Source organism: Centroberyx gerrardi, chromosome 1 (genome assembly GCF_048128805.1).
Source record: "Centroberyx gerrardi isolate f3 chromosome 1, fCenGer3.hap1.cur.20231027, whole genome shotgun sequence".
Taxonomy (NCBI): Eukaryota; Metazoa; Chordata; class Actinopteri; order Beryciformes; family Berycidae; genus Centroberyx; species Centroberyx gerrardi.
The window spans coordinates 24,999,252-25,020,469 of record NC_135997.1 but is presented as its reverse complement, the minus strand read 5'-3'; the positions used below and the strand labels follow the sequence as shown (position 1 = coordinate 25,020,469).

The following is a 21,218-nucleotide window of genomic DNA, read 5'->3' as shown; positions in this document are numbered from 1 at the left end:
AATACCGTAATAATAATCATTTTTTGTCATCATTTTTTTTAAAGGGGGTAGTTTTGAGAGCCAGTAATCTCAGCAGCTGGCATAGTAATCACTGAATTGTCAGTAGTGATCAACAACCCTTTGTCAAAATCTGATCACATATCAGTCATTTTGTGAGAATAGGCGTCACCGTTTTCAAATGGGGGGTATCTCGGTCACCGAGCTGTCACCCTCTGGCCGGCCAGCGAACTGACCACATCTCCACGCTGGAAGATGCTTGTTCAGAAGCGAAGGAGGCCGTTCAGCTTTGGATCTGGAAATGAGGCTGTAGATTGGATTATGATGCCATTTTTAATCCTTCTTTTCCCTTGGAAGATATTGCTCCTCCCCTGCTTCTTAGCGTTATACAATACTTGACAAGAGGAGATATTGCTGAATTCCGCCGCAGCGATGACTGTGTGACTCCTTGTGACACTCTAATTTGAGCTTATAATGCCAAAGCTTTGATGCAGACATGGGAATAAAACTTTTAGTCACAGAGACCCTTCTCTTCCTCATGCCCATTAAAAGGTCCCCCTCATCTCCTTGTGTACTTTAATTACAGCCATCTTGTCCTGTTTCCGATCCAGATTTTGAAGGAACGTCTCCCAGTATCGTGATTCTCCTTTCAAAATACTGGCTGTATCCCATGACAACATGCAGTGACATGAAGTTTATTTTTCTCAATCTCACATTCACAACAGTGATTTTCAAATACTGTTTGAAATTGCTTTTATTTTTTTGATGAAATTATGTCATGGCTGTCTGGTAGTGAAATAACAGGACCCCTATGCTTGAATGTGTGTGTTTGTACATGCATGAGTGTGTGTGTGTGTGTGTGTGTGTGTGTGTCTTGTCTTCTGCATTCCGTGACTATATTGCCACGGTCTTGGACACAGAGAAACTGCACGAGAGTAATTTCCCATACAGTGTAAGCCGAGGCACAGACTCAAACTTGACTGTCCTGACTGAGTGCCACATCTTTCAGCTGTGACTCAGGATCTAAAGTGGTTTTAATTGTAGAGTTGAGTGATTACATAATCATCGAGTCGAGTGCTTGTACAACAAGCGAATTGCTCTCAGATCGCCAAAATGTTTAATTATGGCAATATACAGTAATATCCTCCCTCAGACCCAGAACAAGTGGGCGGCTAGCCTGATTCCCATTTTTTTTTTTTAGAGCACTCTATCTCCATCTTACACTCAGTGGACTCACTTTTTTAGTATATAGCACTTTAGGCAGTCATACATGTATGCATTTCACCAGATGGGTCCGAGGAGTGCATTGAGGAGCAGGACCACAGGAGCAGATAGAGGTTCAGCATCCTGCTCCAAGACGCTTCGAAAGGAACGGCTGTTGCCAAATCTCTGACCTTTTGGTTACAGGACATTGTCCCCCAACCCCCAAACCGCCCTCCCCTATGACATTTAACATGGTGAGTAAGAGAGCAGAGGGGTCAGATGGAATACAACCGGTTGGGAGAAGCATAACAGAAATGGCAGACCGTCTAATTTATGCACGTCTCACTTCCTCGTGATGACCTGCCCAAATTATGTGGAGTATTGGCAAATAGTATTGGCTGATCAGTAGACTGTTTCAGCATACTTGCTTATTAGGCAATTTCTTTCTCCAACACCAGTTTGCTGGAAGCGCCAGGGCATTTATTACAGGGTTGTGCTGTTTTCCGGGTTTTGATTGGCAAAATACTAATCAGAAATGAGCAGAGTAAATAAACTACTTTCAGTGCTGAATTAACCAATCACAGAACGCAACGCTTGACATGCACCAGCCTCTGGGCTTCAGTATGGTTTGAATGTTGAAATTGCCATGTAGCATTGAGATTATTTCACGTTGCTTGTTGCAGTATACACTATACAGCACTGTTGTTATACTGTCATACTGTTAGGGTTATGTATGTACTGAACAGAATTCAAACATAGCATGTCTAATCAGTGCATGTCTCGCTTCCTCATGGAGAACAGAGGACGAATACTTCATTACACGAAATCTAGGAGGCAAATGCAGACCAGGCAGACAAAATAAATGATGCTGATCAAGAGGGATGCAGTTGTCTTCTGTGTGAGATTTGTGTGCCATTGGACTTTGAGATGCTGACAGTTGTGGTTGGAAAGAGGGATAAAAGATAAAAGATAACAGACTGGATCACCTGCAGTCCAGCAGTAGCTGAATCAAAAGTAAGGTCAGTCTTTGTTAATTTAGTCAGTTGTGCAAGGGGATATCTAGGCCCCAGACCCATGAGCCTGGGTGAAATGTGATGTTATAAGAGATCATTTTCCATTTATCCACAGGAAAACCTATCTTTGTTGCACAGATATCCTTGCTCTTCTCACATGAACATCTCTCTCTCTCTCTGTCTCTCTGGCACTCTCTCACTATCTCTTGCTCTCTCGCTCTTACACACACATGCACACTTTATCATCAGGCATACACACACACACACACACACACACTCAAATGAAAAAAGTAATTACTTTTCATGACATCTTAAACTAAGTGACATAGCAACTCTCCGAAATACCAAATGTAAAATACAAAACTCAACATAAAACATCCTGCGATGTTAAGCACCACAGTATATTTGTCCCTTCACTCGACCACTGGATAAACAAACAGATAAATTTGTCTGTTTTCTATTCAAGGAGGATTCTTGCTGAGCCTTCTCCACTCACACCCCGGGGCCTCTCGGCTGCCAGCACTGTGCCGGACTCATTTGTCTCTCAAAGCCAGACACCTTGTTCTTGAGGCTATAGTAAAACACACTTGTGTGGCAGGTGATAGTTTCTATATAATGTCATTGCACCAGGGCAGCCAATAAAAAACCAGATAGGATAGACAACATTCGATGTCAAGGACAGGAAGAAATCTGTGTAACAATGAGGATCCTGCTTTGTATCCTTTTACAACAACACAAACGACTCCACATGATTTAAAGGACAAGATAGTAGCAATTTCAGTGCTGAACTAAATGCCATGGCTGAAACAGCTTGTAGTGCAATGGTTTTGCCTGAATTATTAAACTAGAGGAAAATGTCCTCAATTAAAAAAGGTAAGGTTCATTACCTACTTATAATAATAGCCCTAATTATTCTCTAATTCATTGTGTGAATTAGACAAGGACCCAGGGAGTGGTCGAGTGAATTCTACAGTTCAATTTTCACATTTTCTTTGACTGGCAAGGTTGAAGTGAGCAACTTATGTGAGCAGTTGGAGCACTCCTGTTCCTTGAAACAATCGATCAAAAGCATTTGTGCCTCCCTTGATCATTAATTATATCAATAATTAAGTATATCAATCAGATATCTTTATGATGAAAATAATCACTGTATGTATTAGGCTTATTAAAACGTAGCATAGTTATTGTGCAATATTCGATGCATCATGTAAATCATCCAATAAGAATATAAAAAATAATGATAATAATACTTCAAACCCCACAGGATTACTGTATTTGGCTGGAAATAGGAAGAAATACAAACAGCTCACTGTCACTTTTCTTACACAATTTTTGAGAATGAAAAGTTCTGTACAGTACTCATGTAAATATACATTTCAGTTAGACTTAATTTCATCTATCGTCTCAAAGCACTGCATCAAAGCCATTCTAACATCCTAAAGGTAGGATGGAGGCCTTTACACCCCATCTTGCTTAGCAGTTCAGAGCCACCTCTGTGGCCATGAATCAGATGCATATGGCCAATGACACACTCAAGGGCACTACTTAATTAATAACAATAGAAAGGAATCTGCAGGACAACAGAAGAGTGCTAATGGACTTGCAATATTCAGTTTTGCGGATGCAGTTTGTCACTGGAGTACAGAGAGAAAACACTGCAGAGTGCAGACATAAAATGTGGTCATCGTTTCAAAATTGCTTCAGAACTGTTAATGTAGCCTCATAACTCACAATGTAGTCTAGCGAGGTATCATGGTCTTGCAGTTCAAATAAAATGTCTTAACACTGTTCCAATTCAAAATGTCATGCATGAAACCAGAAAAGAATAAGAAAATCAATATGCAGGCCTCTAAAGCTAATGCAAGCAAGGCCTCATCACTAGTATTGATCAATGATAAATGACGTCCCTTGAGCACTATTTTTCTCAAATGAAAAGGAGAAGATAGAAACCACCAAAGTGTTTCAATTATGTATGTATTTCAATGTAATTTGCCCAAGTTAGCCAGATAATTAGCAAACCTGGTGTTACGGCTGTTCCATCACACAACACAGTGTGTTACAGGCCAGTGAGTAATATGGGCATATTCTAAAACTAGTGAATCTAATTGCTTTTACAATTATGCTATAGTCTCTGCAAAATTCCATCTTTTGATATTAAGTTATAGGCTGATTGGTAAAAGTGTTGTAAGGCATATTCTAAAACTTGTACAGCTAATTGATTTTACAATTAAGCTATAGGCTCTGCAAAACTGTATCTTTTAATGTTAAAGCATAAGCTGATGGATGGTGAAAGTGCTGTAGAGCTACATAAAACAGTCAATAGGCTGTTCATGTGATGGTGAAAGCCCTAAAAAAAAAAAAATTATAATAATGATAATAAAAACACCTAGTCCTGTGTGAACGTCTGTGAATAGTGAGGTGACGCTTCATTCCAAATGCTTGGTTGTTTGGAGTGCATGTGTAAAGTGTCTAAATTTACCTGAAATCACTGTATGGGTGAATTATCCAAAATCCAGCGGATTTAACCCGCTCTTGTTCCCGTTCAACCGCCTTTTCACTTCCAAACATCCTCAGGGAGAACTTGTTGACCCCCGGTTGAAGCATTGCTCCAAACTGTCTGTGTATGAACCCAGCCTGATATAATCTCTCGTCGTCCGGCAGAATTTGATCAATGCCATCCAACTTTATAAACCCTGATTGCTGATCTGGGGAACCATTTTGGGTACCACCGCCACCGCTGGCTCCTTGCGCACCTTGATCCGGCGGCCCATCACCGATGGCTCCGGGGGGACTCTCCTCGCTCGGGGTGACATCCCCCTCGGTGATGAGGCGCCTCTCCTCCGCTGAGTCCGAGTCGTGCACATGGCGACTTGTGATGGACGAGAGACTGCCTCGAAATCTCCGACAATCTCCATTTGAGCTGGTCTTCATCGGTCTCCCGATGTCGGTCTCCATGATTACCGACTCCCCACTTTTGGTCTCCCCGATGCCTTTGCAGCTTCCCCCAGAGGTCGGCGACGGTGACGGTAGAGGCTTCATCCTAATACTCTTCCTCCGGGTGTCCTTGTCTCCGTCTTCTCCTTCGCCCATTATAGATGCTTTCTGTCCAATGTGCTGTGGCAAACTGTAGAGCCTTTTACGCATGGAGGAGTGCAACCTGTCCATTATGACATTGAGACACAGTGGAAAAAATTCAATGAATCCAGATTGTTAGGCTGTATTGTAACGATTATTGCCACCAGCTCAGCGCTCCCTATCTGTTTGTGAGAGCGATCAGTCTGGAGCTAATCTGAAACCCTGAAAGCCTGATACACATGACATGGACCGCCGTGGCTTTACTGAAATAGATGATAGATACTCCTCTTCATAATTAGGCTACCTGACAGTTTGCATATGTCCTCACGCACAGCCTGGGCGGTCCGGTTGGCCACTGCGTCCCCGATGTACATCTTTGTGCCGTTCCGACATTGTGCGCAAAAGTGGAAAAAACTGTTTGAAAGTCACCTTAGCATGACATGTGAGGGACGTGCCGACGGACGGTGATATGGAGACGAGGGAAAGGTCATGCACGGCGAAGGATGCTCTTCTCACCAGATGTCTTGCCAGCTGTCAGTAACAAACAAGGCGACACAATCATGCAAAATACAGTATAGCATTCCAAGGATCGCTGACATCACTGATCCATAGTCCGGGTGCGTTTTGGTGAATTGTGAATATTCATGATGCTGATCTATTGGGTTGCCATAGGAGCGAGAACTGCAAATAAGCTCAGCCCACCTTGGTTAAAGGGGTATGCTCTTCCCATTCTTAAAACACTCCCCTGTCCTTTTAAGTTAAGGCTACAGGTAGGCAATACTAGCCTATTGTTCAAGCCTGGCTCTGGGCTCCTCTTGGAAAAATAAAGCAGCCTATTAGCCTACCCGATGGTCAGTCTGATCCAGTGCGTAATTTGCGCACTGGAAAATAGGCACTGCAATATATTTTGTCAGGTGGCTTTCCCATTAATCTATTAAACAGGCTTCCATATAGAATTACTGGACAGTGTAAGTTAGCTACTTCTCAAATGGCGTGAAAAAAAGAAATAAATACATGAATCTCCAGCTTCTTCGATATTTTTGGTCCTTTGAATAAAATATTTAAATAAAGTGTTATCACGATAGCATTATTAAAGATGAAGCATGGTGTAATTATGAGATAGGCTACAGGCTAGAGCTAGAACACAGACATCACCCATATACTGCGTAAAACACATTTTCACATATAGAAGGTTTTGAAACATGTTTCAAAATATAGCCTACATAGGCTAAATACTGTCCAAAAATGTATTTGTAGGAAATACATTTTCTTCCCATGTGCTGTTGGCAACATACATGCTGCAAGTATATTCAAAAATATTTTGGCCACTCAAAATTTATTTAGAGCATATAAACTTGAAGATCATGGATGAATTTGGGACTCGTGATGACGTCACACAGTGGAAAAGGAAAGTGTGTGAACCCTCTGCATGCGAATCTATTGTTTTTATTGTCTTGTAATTTCATATCATAGTTACATTTGATCATCAAATAACTTTAAATATAAATACATGATAATGTAATATGATGCAATAGTATAGACAAAAGACAAATGTTCCATCATCTACTCAAAAGTGATCAAACATTTAGCAGGGTGAATTCAGCGAAAGTGGGACACTGCGTAATTCTGACTTCTGTGACCTCTATCAGCCTCTACCATACTAGCCCAACATATGATACATTTCTGAATTCCTCAAGATGTTTCCTCCTAACCGAATAAGAAGATCCATGTTGTTATCATATTCACAGCAGGCCTGACACACCCAATTGTGTGCAGTGCCCAAAGCCAGATTTCTTTCAATGTTTTGGTAAAGTGGGACAGCAGGTTAGATAAAGTGGGACACCATAATTATTACCAAGTAAGCTACCTCAATTACACTTTAATGCACTTTTATTTTTCTATATTAACTATATCAAATTGATAAATATTGCCTATTTAATAAAAACAACTACAACTCACTTTTGTTAGGTGAAGGAACACATTAGGTACAACATCTCATTCAATTTCACTACAGTGACATCTCATTTAACTTTCAATAGGATTGCACTTCAATAGCATTCACTTCAACACCATTTTATTACATTTAATTTCAATAACGATTTCACCTTAATATCACCTCATTATTTCTGATTATGTCCAAGATCAATATATATTTCAGCCTGACCAAAATAGTAAACAACAACCACTTTGTTAGCTAAGTTAGACCTAGCTCCTGTCCCACTTTAACATGCTGTCCCACTTTATCTAGCTAGATTTGATGAAGTGGGACAATCTAAAAAAGACTGAATTACAAAAATCAAACATAATATCATATTTTTTGATACCACTTTATGCACTTTTATGACAAGAGAGAGAGTTACATGAGAGTTATGTTATTATGTTATAGTTATACACATGGCTACATGACAGTTTTATAGCCTTAACATGAAAACAGAAAACAGTTATGTCACATCTTACTTTGCACTTTGGAGGGTCAGCTTTCTTTCTGAAGTTTGCTCCACCCCCTTCAGTCACACCAAAGATGTCATGTGATTTTGATCATATAGCCTAGTTTTACTGCTATTGGTCAGTAACAGTAATGTTGATTTTTATTTAGGCTGCCAGACAAAGAAATATACAGTATGCAAAAACCCATTTTATATGATGTCCCACTTTGCTGAATTCACCCCACCCTTTGTGGGAAAAATGAACTACAGTTTCACTAACAGTTAAAATCTCAGCAGTAATTTCAGCAACATCATTACCTTCCTATGTGGGTTGATCAGTTATTCACAATGGCTGGGAGGAAATTTGGGGCATACGAGTTTAAAATTTAGCTATGCAGATTTTCTCTAAAGAATTTCAATACTGTCTCAGCAAGGAGCTTAATTCTTCCTTACTGGATTCTGACACAGTGTGGCATAGGCTATATATCTGGCTAAGTGATAGTCTCCGAGTCCAGTTCCTTAGCAAGCAAGGAAGCCAAAACATAATAGGAAATTATCAGCGCTAATTTTACGAGTGATCTTCATAGAAAGACTATCTTGAAGAAATTTCATCAGAAGACTAGCTTGGAGAAATATCATAGATACAAGGAGAAGTGGGGGTCTTCCCCCACTCAGAAATTAACATCCAAACCATGTACTTTTAGACCGCAGGTCAACCAAAGCTAAGTAACCAATTTGTGCAATTAATTTGACATAGTTTTGCTTTGCTTTCAAAATATTGGAAAATGGTGAGAAATAATTTGCTAACAAGCACAAAGTGAGTGGTAGCAATGCTAGCCAGTTAGCTGTTCCCCATAAGCACAAACTTTAAGTCAACAATTTCACAGTACACACTGAAATCCTCTTTTCAGATGAAAATCAATGCCTTTGTCCATGCCACAGTCAAACACAATCCTATTAAAAATCCTAACTAATTTATTTCATATTTTTGTAGAAAATCACAGATTGTTGCTCCCTAGTGGTTCAAATCTCTGCCTGAAATTGTGATGTAATTGTGTACTTTCTGAACAGATGTGGGAACAGATGTGGGAGTTACAACTCATGCTCTAGTTTCTGCTGATGTTAACTCCAATTCTGGTGATTTTCATGTGTTAACTTCAACTGAAGGATTCCATGCTCCTCTATGGGTTGAGGAAATACTACAACCCTTAGGTTTACAAAACCTTTTCAAAACCAATTAGATAAACTCAGAATGTCTGAAGGCCTATGTTGTAATCCCCATTAATCCCATTATTAATCCCCAGTTAGTGTGAAAGTTCAGTGTCCATGTCACCTGCCATGTTGAACACAACATAAAAACACATCTGTTGTTGATATTATATTATTAGTTGTGTGTGTGAAAAGAGACACTGGGTAGATAGAAATGGAGTGGGTTAGCAACCCAGATGCAAGACTAGGCTCTTACCATTGCCATTGTTAGCTGACTTTCCATCATCTGACTCAGTCTGTGATCACTTCTTCTGAGTTACAATGACATCTATAACAAAATACAAGTGTTGTTAGTGACATAGCCTATCTGGTCGAGTATAATGTTACGTAGCAAGTAGCTAGTTGTGGCGATTAGCATGTTAACATTACTTCACTAAATAAGCTTGCTGGTTAGTTGGTTTAACTAACAAAGTCACAAAACAACTGTTTGTTAACTAAGAAATCAGGGTTTCAAGTTCTTCGCGAAGGGGTAAGGATCTAGAGCCATTTAACTCTGAAGCATCCTTTTTTATTGAAACGGTTCCTCGAGGGTTCTTTGTCAGACAGAAGTGTACTGGAATTCTTTCTTTCTTTTTCTTTTTTTCTGCTAAAAGTGTCTGCAGCTCAGAAACTGTAAGTCCGAGAGCAACCATATTTGGCAGCTGGTCATGGCCCCCCACGAGTCACAAATTCATAGATACTTTGTCAGGTAGATGGAGTTGTATCAGGTTTAGCTGCAATTGTGTCAGAGGTATGGACTTGCGTCGGGTTTAGCTGGACTATCCAAATATGAATCCGGTTTATAGGAATTGTTGCACAGTTAATTCATTTTTTTTTTTGGTTTGAGTCTAGTCTGCTGTCACTATGCAGCATAATGTGCACATTCTTTTACTATTCACGTTAAGCCTCTTTTTATTTCTTTATACTGTTAGGAGCTTAGTTAAAACTTCACCTGGTGTGCTAAGGAGACCTGTGCAGCCACTAACCATCTTTTTCGCTCTTTGCCACTAAAGGGTATAAAGTTACCTGATGAAGAGAATCTGATGTGCCAAGCCTCTGAACAGTTGGACTCCATGTACACTTGGCATTAAAATGCGTCCTGATCGGACAGCAATCCAATTGCATTTATCCACATAAAAATCTGGGTGTAAATGCAAATGTTGGCCAAGTGTAAATGCAAATGTTTCTCCAAGCCACATAATCTACATTCCTCCCAAAACATTACGTCTCCAACCGGAAAGAGAAATTGTGCGCAGTCTTGATTTAATTTGATTTGAGCTGAGGAAGCAAACACTGTCATGCTACAGGCAAAAATCTCTACCATCGGTTGGATATGGATGAGACTCACAGCTGGAGTACAAATGAAACCAGATGTTTACTGTCATTGTGGACAGGAATTTGCATATCTGATCCAGTTGGCTCATCTTCAGAGAATCTCCCCACCTTGTTTGTTATTGCTCAGAGTTGATAATAAAACAGATGTCTCAATAAAATTGTTTTTGACTGTATTATTGGTAATTGCTTCATAGATTATGTAAAAACTTGATAGGACCCCATATATAGGTTCAAAGAGGAACTCGTAAAAAATAAAAGGATGTAGAAGGATATGTAGAACCCCTGGAACAGTTCTAAGAGGAACTTTGAGAATATTAAAGGAATCTGAAATCTCCCTGAAAGGTTCCAAGTGGAACTCCAGAAACAAGTGTTCTGTGCAGAACTGAGTGGATGGTTTAAGGTCTAAACCCCTGGGGTTCTGTGAACCCTGGGGGATGGTTCTTGATAGAACCTCAAGAACGTGAGGGTTCTTTGCTGAACCCTTCTTAGAGGGTTCCAATACCAACCTCTGTGAGTTCTAAGTTGAACAATTTAGTAAGGGTTCTGGATGAATCTGTCTGAGATGGTTCTAAGTCTATTCTTCAAAAAGGGTTCCACCTAGAGCCAGAAATTAAGTGTTCTCCTATGAGGACAAGTCAAAGAACCCTGTACGATTCTAGTTAGCCCGTCTTTCGAAGTGTCTCTCTGGTGTTTTCAAGTAGAAGAAAGCTGAAAGCGCCATTGTTGAATAAACGTTTGGGTTCTGCCTGCCTGAATGAGAATAATGATTTTTTTTCCAGAATAAAAGCGTTTCTACAAATCCACAACACTCTTGCGTTAGCGTATGCGTGCCATGCGTGGAGTATAACCTAATGTCGGTTGCTAGGATATTTATGACATACCAGCGCGCACTCCTCTCGCGCAGATTCGTCAGGCACGTTCGTCTACTCTAGACGCGAACATCGGCCCAGGTGTTGGTATCAATACCTCATGTTGGTATACCAAAACGATATCGATAAATAACCAGGTTACTGAAAATGGGTACCAGTCTAACGTGGAAGTTGAAACGGTTTGGACGTTTCGCTCCAGGCTCCTCAGAGGGAGGGGGCAAACCGTGGAAGGTAATTGAACTGGTCTTGCTAGCTCATATTAGTTTAACTCCCCCTAGCGTCACATTAGCCCAGGGGAATCACGAAGTGTCTCAGACAGCTGTGCTTGGTAAGTTTGACATTTGGCTGGTGAAAGTTAGTTCCTTGCCCCGAGTCATAATGTAGCTAACCTTGAGTTGGGCAACACAGCTGTAGCTGCTATCATTGCATGAGTATTAATCATAGCATTACTGTTTACACACTTGTTGTGTCCCAGTCCAGAAATCAATCTCCCCCGCTCAAAGTTATGTCCTCTTTCCAACCAAGATCCTAAGTTGAATGTTATTGATACAGTTTTTAATAGGAGACATATTAAAACATTAAAATATCTGGATATGTCTATACTACTGATACCATGGATACCATGGATACCAAGTAAATTGCACAATTGACAGGTGCCAAGAATAGACCAAATGTTCTAAGGTAACATGTAACTGGCTCTTCAATGAATAACAGAACAACAGCACAGATACAGCACAAATAAAGAAATGTTCAGTTAGTTTACTGTAAAAGTACGGTAATCACATTTGTGGTATAACACATTAGGCCTATACACACAGAAAAATAAAGGTGCCAACTGGAACTGAAAATGGTTCTTTGGAGTGATGCCATAGAAGAACCATTTCTGGTTCCATAAAGAACCTTCCAAGAACCTTTTAATATCCCGAAGAACCATATTGTGCTTGGTAAGTCTGACATTTGGCTGGTGAAAGTTAGTTCCTCCTATTGGGATATTAAAGGTTAGTTCCTCCTATTGGGATATTAAAGGTTCTTAATTCTTAGTTATTGGATGGTGGGTGATGGCATAAATGTGGAAAATAACAAAACCCCTCCACAGTACAGAATATATTGTGCAATTGCAAATGAGGTTATACAAGGGCAGATAAACAAAAACACAATGCAGGTGTCTAAGCAAGAAATGGTGCAGAAATGGTTCTCTTCTTTGTGGAACCAGAATTGGTTCCTCTATGGCATCACTCTGAAGAACCATGTTCAGTTCCAGTTCGCACCTTTATTTTTCTGTGTGTACTCCAAATTCTTTCCTAGCTAGAGTTGAGTGATAAGTGAAGTGAGGAAAGAAGTTGAAGTGAAAAGTTTTAGGATGCAGCTATTCCAGTACATGAATTGAGCAGAACCCTTCATATACAACATCAAATATAACTTCATATGCAGTGTCACATATCAGCTTTCCATTATCTTCTTAACAGTTCAACCATATTTGTTAACGCAAACAACTAGGCCTAAATCCAGGAATGAGAGATCGAAGGCTCAAGAAAACAAAATGTGGAGCTGTTGCATTGACAAGACATTGGAGATGTTTCCTGTTGAATAATAGGATGTTTGTTTGAGCTTTTACACCTAAATGCTTAAGGCCAATTTCATTACAGTGCTAACAATGACCAAGCAAATGTGCAAATATTGCCATCACCCTCTGGTGATTCCCAGCCCTACTTCAAATTAATTTTTAGTACTCACATGGCAGTTTAAAAATTCAAGTGTTTACAAAGTCCATCATTAGCTTAATCAAAACAATCGTACTGATTTCAACTTCAAGCTTAATACTCACAGGTCACTTAAAGGAACAAAACCAGATTTCCATCTGTAGCTATTTACAAAATCCAACAGTAGCCAAAGTAATATGAAAGGATAAACATATATCAATAGTAGGAACAAAGGATCCTGGAGCTCTGCATTCACCAGGCCTGCAAGAAAATGAATAGAGGACCTTTTGTATCTGTCAGTATGTGCTTTGGGAATTTGTAAGCTCTGCTTCTGGTGAGTGAGGGAGCCAACTTCTGAAGGGGGATTTGAGGAAAGCTACTGATGCAAATTTCTAGAAGGAAGACAAGGCTATTAAAATTATCAGCTACTTGTTCCAGACAGACATGTAGTGGAAAATGAAAAGGTGGGTAAACTGTGGGCTACACACCAGTTTGTGATCACCATAAAGTGGACAACCACCATTATAAAAACTGACAAAAATGTACATTTTCAGAATACTATTAATTTCAAAGTTTTCTTGAAAACCCTATTTTCATGTAATTTACTTCAGTCTGATACTACATTTTTTTTTTTTTTTTTCAGTCTGATACTACTTATACTGATAATGTAGCCTGCTTTACATCATAAAGATATATCAGGTTAAAAGGTGGGTAAGCTTTGTTTCACAAATAAAAAGGGTGTTGAACTGAGTCCAAGTGGGTTTGTAAACTTGGAATTATGTGGGTTTTTTTTTTTTTTTTCTTAATCAAAATTAAGGTATCCAGACATTAGTGATCTGTGTGGTACTTCATGCTTGTGTGTAGTGTGTGGTGGTATGTTTTTTTTAACAAGCTTTTGGAGTTAAATGTTTAAAAAGCTAGAAAGTACATAACAGTTTGCCAGCTGGTGTGTCAAATATTTGTATATTTGTATATTGTATATTTGTATACCGTATTTCCTCTAATAGTGGCCTGTAGTCAATTAAAAGCCGGGTCTCCGATAATGGCCGGGGCCGTGGTCGACACGAACAAATAAAGGCCGGCCTCAAATACAGTCCGGGGGAAAAAACTAGGTCAAAACCTAGTACATGGCTGGACCGTGTCTGTCTCCTCTCTCCGCCGCTGCCTCTCCACCGCGCCCACGGCCCGCATTGATCCTCCCGATCCAAGCCCCGGACCCCCGCCGAAATCTCGGCCGGATCACCGCGAACACATCGGTGCCCAGGTTCAGTTAGCTTCAGTTAGCTTCAGCTTACATGCAAACAACGGTGGATACCGGTAAACTCCTGGTGCCTGTTTGTAACTGTAGTTTGTAGTAACGTACAAGTGCCCCAAGACGGCTCGGCCGGCGGAAGTCTCTGGAGCATGCCGTCATCGATTACCGTAATTATCGTAATGCATTGCAGTAACAAAAAAACGTCTACCTAACGTACCGTAACAGAAGCAGATCAGAAAACAAGGAGGCTTCGTACTAAAATAGGAGCAAATATACTTATCAAACAGAGGGAATTAGAAATAAAGGCCTGTCTCTAATATAAGCCTGCTTCCAATAAAGGCCTGGTACCCTCTGCAGTTGAGGTAAATAAAGGCCCGGGCCAATATTAGAGGAAATATGGTATCTCAGAAGTGCACTCCAGATAGAACCTTATAATTTCAAGCTCATGAATTACCAGATTTATCTTAATTGTTGGGCCATATGACATCCACACACCAATTCAAACAAAAACCCTTCTAAAATGTCTAGCCAGAACTTCTGAATGAGTGGACCAGGAAAACAATAGGCTTAATATTGTACAACATTGCACTATCTAATATTATCCACTATTTTCACTAGGTGATTGAGGCAGATGACAGTAAACCTGAAATTGTCCTCACAATTGTGGAATCTGGACTCTTGATGGTATCTCAAGGACAGGAGTGCTTGGTAAGATGACACAGTTGTTTTCTCTTCTACTTTTTGTTTTTCCAGAATGAATTGTAATCCATATAGGTCAAGTTTGATTTGTTAAGCAAGGGAAATCCATAAAGTTCCGTGGACCGTTGCATTGAACTTAAAGTTTTACCCTTAGTCTCTATGTCACATTGGCACTTTACTGATTATGGCACCATCATCTTATAATTTCATTCCATTCAACATTAAAACCCCATCAAGGGTTTATTTGTTTGCTTGGTTCATTTAACAGAGTGCTTCTGTTATGGGTGAACATATGTATTCTCAAAAATTAGTACTTATAGATCAACAATTATCTAGGCTTCACACATCATAACTTAAAATACACGGAGCCAAGGTTATTCCAGTCTTGACAGAAAATGCAAATCTAATTCCAAACAAACTTTCTTCCACTTCAAGATAGATTTAAGCCTCGTGTTTTGCTGTCACATAGGCTACTTTCAGTACTTTTATCAGTAGTCAATCTGTTTAAAAATGAAAGGGAAAGTTTTGAATTTCTTTGATATGAGTATCCCTATGTTTACATTTAGACGATGAATTGGGTTTATATCAGATGAAAAAGGCCTCACTTCTGCACAAGAACAAGGCAGTTTCAAATTGGTCTGGCAGTAGTTTTTGTGCAGGGTACATCAATTCAGTTTGATATTCACATACAGACTTCCAACTGATAGGATCTTGACATTTCTACTCTAGACTGTATCGGGGGTCATTGCATAAACATCGGGGTGCATAAGTGTTGCAGAGTAGCTTTTCCTGAAGCCTTGTAAATCTAAATGTTTTGTGGCTGTAAGGGAATTGTTAAAATGATTTAAGGCTGCAGCTGAAAATGACATGCATCGACTTTGCTAGTTTGTAGTGTGTCACAGTTTTACCATCAGGGAGGAACAATTGAATATGAATTATATTAATTATAACTAATGCTGGGTCCAAACATGATATTCCTTTGCGGGACGTCACTACTCCACTAGTCTCTTCAAAGAGAGAGTATCTGTATAATGCACCATTAATTACTAGCTTTTCTGTTTATTTTTGTGCTTTGTTGTCTCTGAATATAAAAAAATGAACAACAAAATATGCTAATGGGAAGACGGTAGCATATAGTAAGCCTATTTTTGAATGAAAAAAGAATGTAAAAATAGAACCATTCACAAGATAGCTGATGGAAAAGTGCACCATTCCTCTCAGCAGATTTTGTGGGATGTAAATCAGTGACAAAACTTTGCTCCCCAGATAAAAGGGTTCTGTGAAGGCCATATGAAATATTCTGCAGAAGAGCTTGACATTTCTGCCCAAATCTGATGGGACCTGACTGGATGGTTTTGGTAGGGTCAAGCCAGATTTCTCTCAGAATTTCTTGGGTACAGGTTCAAAATCACAGTAAAAAAATACTGCTACTGCCAAAGTTTTGGGCTTCAGTCAGGTTTGGGCTCACAAAAAGCTGAAAAGCCCTCAGGCTTGGTTCAGATTTGGATAGAAACATTTTAGGTTATGGTCAGGTTGGGCATGAATTTTCATGCCTCGAGTCAAGCTCTATTTTATATGCCTCATGGATCATGGTCTTGACATTTGTTGTCCTATTCGTACATTGGTTTGTTGCCAGCCTTGGCACAGCAGAGTGACTTATACATCTAAACTCTACAAGTAGGCCAACACCAGTTTGTGGACAATCAAGGCAAGAAATTACTGTAGCATTAGCTACCAGCCAAAATGATGGTAAATCTTGACTGTGGCTTGTAAGTCTGTCTCTTCTCCTAGGCGTTTCAGCAGGTAACCAGCCGTCATTTGGAGGTTTGTTTCTATTGTAAAAATCTGGTCGAGGTGGTAAAATAGTCAAAGTAGCAGTTGAATTTGGAGCCTATGAGCCACTGTGGCCTGTAGACAAAAAAGTTAGTTTCCTGCCCTGCAGACAACAGAAATACGAGGGACTACTCAATGTCTCATTAATGGAACTGTGACAGGAGACACAGCTATCTTGCCGTGCCAGGGTGCCCAGCCAGACAGATATTCAGGTCAGACCGCAGAGAGCTTTCACCGGGGATGATAGACCGGTCTATTATAGATTGGTGCTGTGAATGCTCAGAAACTTTCAATACTGAGAGCTTAGGCCTATAGGCTACACGATAAGGACTGAAGGAGACTTCTGGAATTTTCTTTGAACACAACTGCATTTCACAGTATTAGAGGGAATCAAGGGGTTACTGAGGATCTACAAGTGCTCTGCGCGGGATATGGGTACTCCTGATTTAGAGGCATCTGCCAACAATGGAACATCAGTCATTTGAAAATGCCTATTTTTTTGGTAACAAGTAAATATCATCATTTGCATTCATTGACATTGACCCTGCTATTTTTTGTATTCTAACAAACAGTACACTTGGTCTACTAGGCCTGCATATTTGATTGCAAAGTCATACCCAACAATGTAGTTCCTTACCTGATGAATATTTACCACAATGTAAACATGTACAGTACATTTTCAGTGCAACTCACATAGCCTCATTAATATAAATAGAAAATACTGGTAAAAGTATTTGAATGTCCCATTGAAAACAAATACAGAAAATAAACTTGTCATTACTAAAAAACTTGCAAACCTGTGTTCATTTTGTCTGAAAGTTTGCCTTGCTTCATTAATACAGTTTTATGTATTACAGTCAAAGAAATGTCTCAAGTCAAGACGAATGTATTTATAAAGCACATTTAACAAAACCGGCACATCACAAAGTGCTTTACAGAGCATTAAAGGGCAAGCAGAACAAACACATCACGATTACACAATATTATTTGTGTAAGTGTGTGTATTCGTATATATGTTTGTATGTGTGTGTGTGCTTGCATGTGTGTAAATGCTTATCATTAGCCTCAGTGCTGAGGCTCTGAGGTTACTGAGTAAATAGAGACCCCTGCAGACAGTTTTATGTAACTTTATCTTTTTTTTTTCCAATCAGCTTGATAAGACCGGAGCAGACTCTTTTGTTCTTTTGAAATTCTTTGTAATTTTCTTAAATGAAAATCAAGCTGTTTCTACTAGACATGTTGTTTGCTTGCTGACTTGGGTGGGTGGAAATTACCACCAATCATCAGCGAAGTGCTGGAAAATTTTGACTGAATTTTGACTTGGCTGAAATGTTTGTCTACTCTACCAGCCATTTTTTCTTTTTGAAAATCGTATCTGGCTGGCAAAATAGTGAAATGGCTGATTAATTTGGAGTCCATCAGAAACAGTTTCTTAACAGTTTCCTCCCCTGACTGCTGATGAGGTTTATTCTGTTGTATTTCCTCAGGATGGAATCTCTTTACTCGGTGCCTCCGATTTCCTCAAAGTACACCAGAAATCAGATAACCTGATTTTTCGATTCACTGTGAAGGTGAGTTTTGAGGTGCATCGCAATTCTACTATGTGTAATATTTTCCCAGGTTTCTGCCCCAGTGCCTTAATTCTTGTCACGTTATAACAAATTCATAAGCAAAACTAATAATACTCCAGTGGGTTTATTATAATGATAGGTCTCTAATTTTTCTGCTATATCCTGTCACTTGGAGTTGAAGCACATCATAAAAGAAAAACACTAAATATGTGTACATTTTGATAAATCCAACTCTTATGGAATTCAGAGTACAACGTGATATCACGCTTGGATTCTATAGATCATGATTACTTACCCATATCATGGTTTTATAATGTGTTGTGCTAAATCACCCAGATAGGATCTATGATGTAGCTGTTTAATTAAAGGATTAGGCTAGAGCTTGGCTTACAAATGAATTGAAGTGCCTCAATTGTCTCCCTGGCATACCTGAACTACTTTATTTGATCTTAATGAGATGCTAATTATACAAAGACAATACATAACCTGCAGAACGGTCTATGTTGGGACAGATGGGAACGACAAACACAAATTAAATGCATTCGGGGGTTTCTGCAGGGAGAGAGCCGCATGATGAGGATGCAGTTTGGTGGGAGCAGCAGGGCAGAGGCCCTTAAGGAGTGTTCAAGTGCCGTAGTCAAACTGATGGAGTACCTGCCTGTCACCAATCAGGATGACACCACACCACCCCCTAATCAGCCCCCGACTGAGATCACTGCACCAGCGATGCAGGTAACCCACTTTACAATTCAGTAAATAAAATAATATTTCTATAATTTATAACCTGCACTGAGGCACAAACTCAAATTATTGTGGTTATTATGTGATTTAGAGATTGTGTTACAAAATCATTATTTAATTTATCATATTTTCCAAATGTTGCCTATAGAAATCACCCAAATGTCAATGACCTAGCTGTTTAACTCAAGAAAACAATGTTTTTCTCTTCCTGGCTTAGCTGAAATCCTTTGATGTAAATGAGACATTTGATCATACAATGAAAGCATTCATCCTACAGAATGTTTTAAATTGTAAAATAAACAAAAAAATATATATATGGGATAATATAAAATAACACAATCGAAGTCATTAATTTGTCATTGTTTAATTATTATTATATGTATCATCATAAATTCCATAATAAATGTAAATCATCATAAATATCAGTTACAGTGCTGTAGCTGGCTCATCTACAATACTCATATTGTCCTCCACTAGATGGTGCTATTTAGATTCTTACAGGGGGACACCACAACGAGCTGGGTTGAGATGGACTACACAACCAGTCACAACATGATATATGGTGTAAGATACAGTGAAGTATCATGTGATTTGTTACCCCACCCAACCCCACCCCACACACAGAAATTTTGAATAATACAGAAATTAATAAAAAAAAAGACATAAAAAAATTAATAAATATAGCCATCAAAGTTGAGCACCGCTCAATCCACTGACGAATATTATTTATATTTCCTGAAACAGTCCAGTAGTTATATATAAACATGAACAACTTCCTCCCAAAGCTAGAAACCACCACAAACAAAAAGCCTTCCTTTTTTCATTATTTGTGATGTCATCAAAGCATACAACCCGAGGCTACTGACACTGTGGAAGATGGAAAGATTTTTTGTGCTTTAGCATTCGAATGAGCTTCATGTCAATGGTCGTATTGTATTGCATTTATTTTAGGAATTCAGAGCCTTGGTTGACAATTCACACACAGTCTGTACAATTAGGAATTGAGTTCTGAATAAAACACACATGCAGTTCTCCAGGCTTCAGTACATTTAACCAAAGGGGTGAGATCACAGGGACAGCCAAGAGCAGCACCCATGGAGCAAGAATGGGTGCAGTGTCTTGCTTAAGAGCAGTTCAAGAGGGATGGACATCGACTACCATGGGATCGAATGCGTGACCTTTAGCAAACAGGCACACCGAATGAGTTCACAGTGAAGATGAAAGGCCTTTGACGGGTGGATATCTTTCAATTAGTAATGAAGAGATTGATTTGTCTTTTAACCCTCTGGTGTCATGCCTTGTTTATCAAGTCTTGTTCCTCCGTTCTTGTGTAACCTTGTGTCCGTAGACTGGGCAGGGAGAGGCTGTGGGAGTTGAGCCAGAGGTTGTCCAAGGATCACTGCCCATCAAGCGTCTTACCCAGGTATTGATTGTTAAAAATGAGATGCAGTAAGCAGTAGGTCTTACAATCCTAAGACAATAGCAAAATCAAATAAGACTGTGCAACATGATGCCTTCAACATTGAATGTCTGTCGTTTTTGGCACACTCACTAAAAATATAAGTTGACAAGTGAGTCAGTATACTAGTGACTCCGCAAATTAATTTCTCAAAGTTCAACCAAGGAACACAAAGTGTCTGATTCTCCTCAACTGATGTTTATGATGATGATGTTTCTTTTGTTTGAGTTGAAATGTTTATATAACCCCCCTTAAGTTTTTTTTTTGTTGGCTCCCCTGCACAAACTAGTAATTTTGTTTCTTCTGTGTTTTTTTGACATTTTCTGTGTTTTTAGCACTTTTTATGTTCTATCTTTGTGCAAATAAACCAAAATTAAATATAGATTTTTATGGGTTGCAGGCTGATTGGTTAATTTACTTAATTGAACTGTGAACTCTTAACTACTCAAATATCTGCTTCTTTAATTTAGTTTGACTGAAATATTCTTGGCATGCTATCCCTCCACAGCACTTCTTGGGAGAGCGTGGTGTGTCTCTGCCTCTGGTGTACCGGCACTGTTCTTTGCCACAAGGCGACCTGGAGCCGTTCCTGCGTGTTTGCCTGCTGGATCCCAGCTTCCCTGCCTTTGTGGAGGAGGTGGAGGAGGAGCTGAAGAAACTGCTTCAGGACTGAGGAATCTCAACAACAGCTGGAGGAAGAAAGGTCAAGTCAGTGCAGTTTTCTTTTTTTTTTTTTTTTAAATGCGTAGGCAGTGCCTGGTGGTGGTGGAGTGTTCTTCTCTGTGCTGCTGATG

The 21,218-nt window shown here is 39.5% G+C and overlaps 2 protein-coding genes across 2 annotated transcripts in view; one reads left to right on the top strand and one right to left on the bottom strand.

The window, feature by feature from the left end:
• The window catches only part of hcn4 (hyperpolarization activated cyclic nucleotide-gated potassium channel 4), a 74,909-nt gene extending 69,531 nt beyond the window's left edge, over window positions 1–5,378 (bottom strand). Inside the window, exon 1 of the mRNA XM_071894300.1 lies at window positions 4,693–5,378. Within this exon, the coding sequence (XP_071750401.1) occupies window positions 4,693–5,378 (686 nt within the window). The remainder of the gene's footprint in view (window positions 1–4,692) is intronic.
• Window positions 5,379–11,313: 5,935 nt separating this feature from the next.
• Window positions 11,314–21,097, top strand: rec114 (REC114 meiotic recombination protein). The gene is made up of 6 exons (XM_071894339.2): window positions 11,314–11,397; window positions 14,740–14,829; window positions 18,141–18,224; window positions 18,783–18,956; window positions 20,323–20,388; window positions 20,933–21,097. The coding sequence occupies exons 1-6, from the start codon at window positions 11,314–11,316 to the stop codon at window positions 21,095–21,097; spliced, it is 663 nt and encodes a 220-aa protein (XP_071750440.1).
• Window positions 21,098–21,218: the final 121 nt, after the last annotated feature.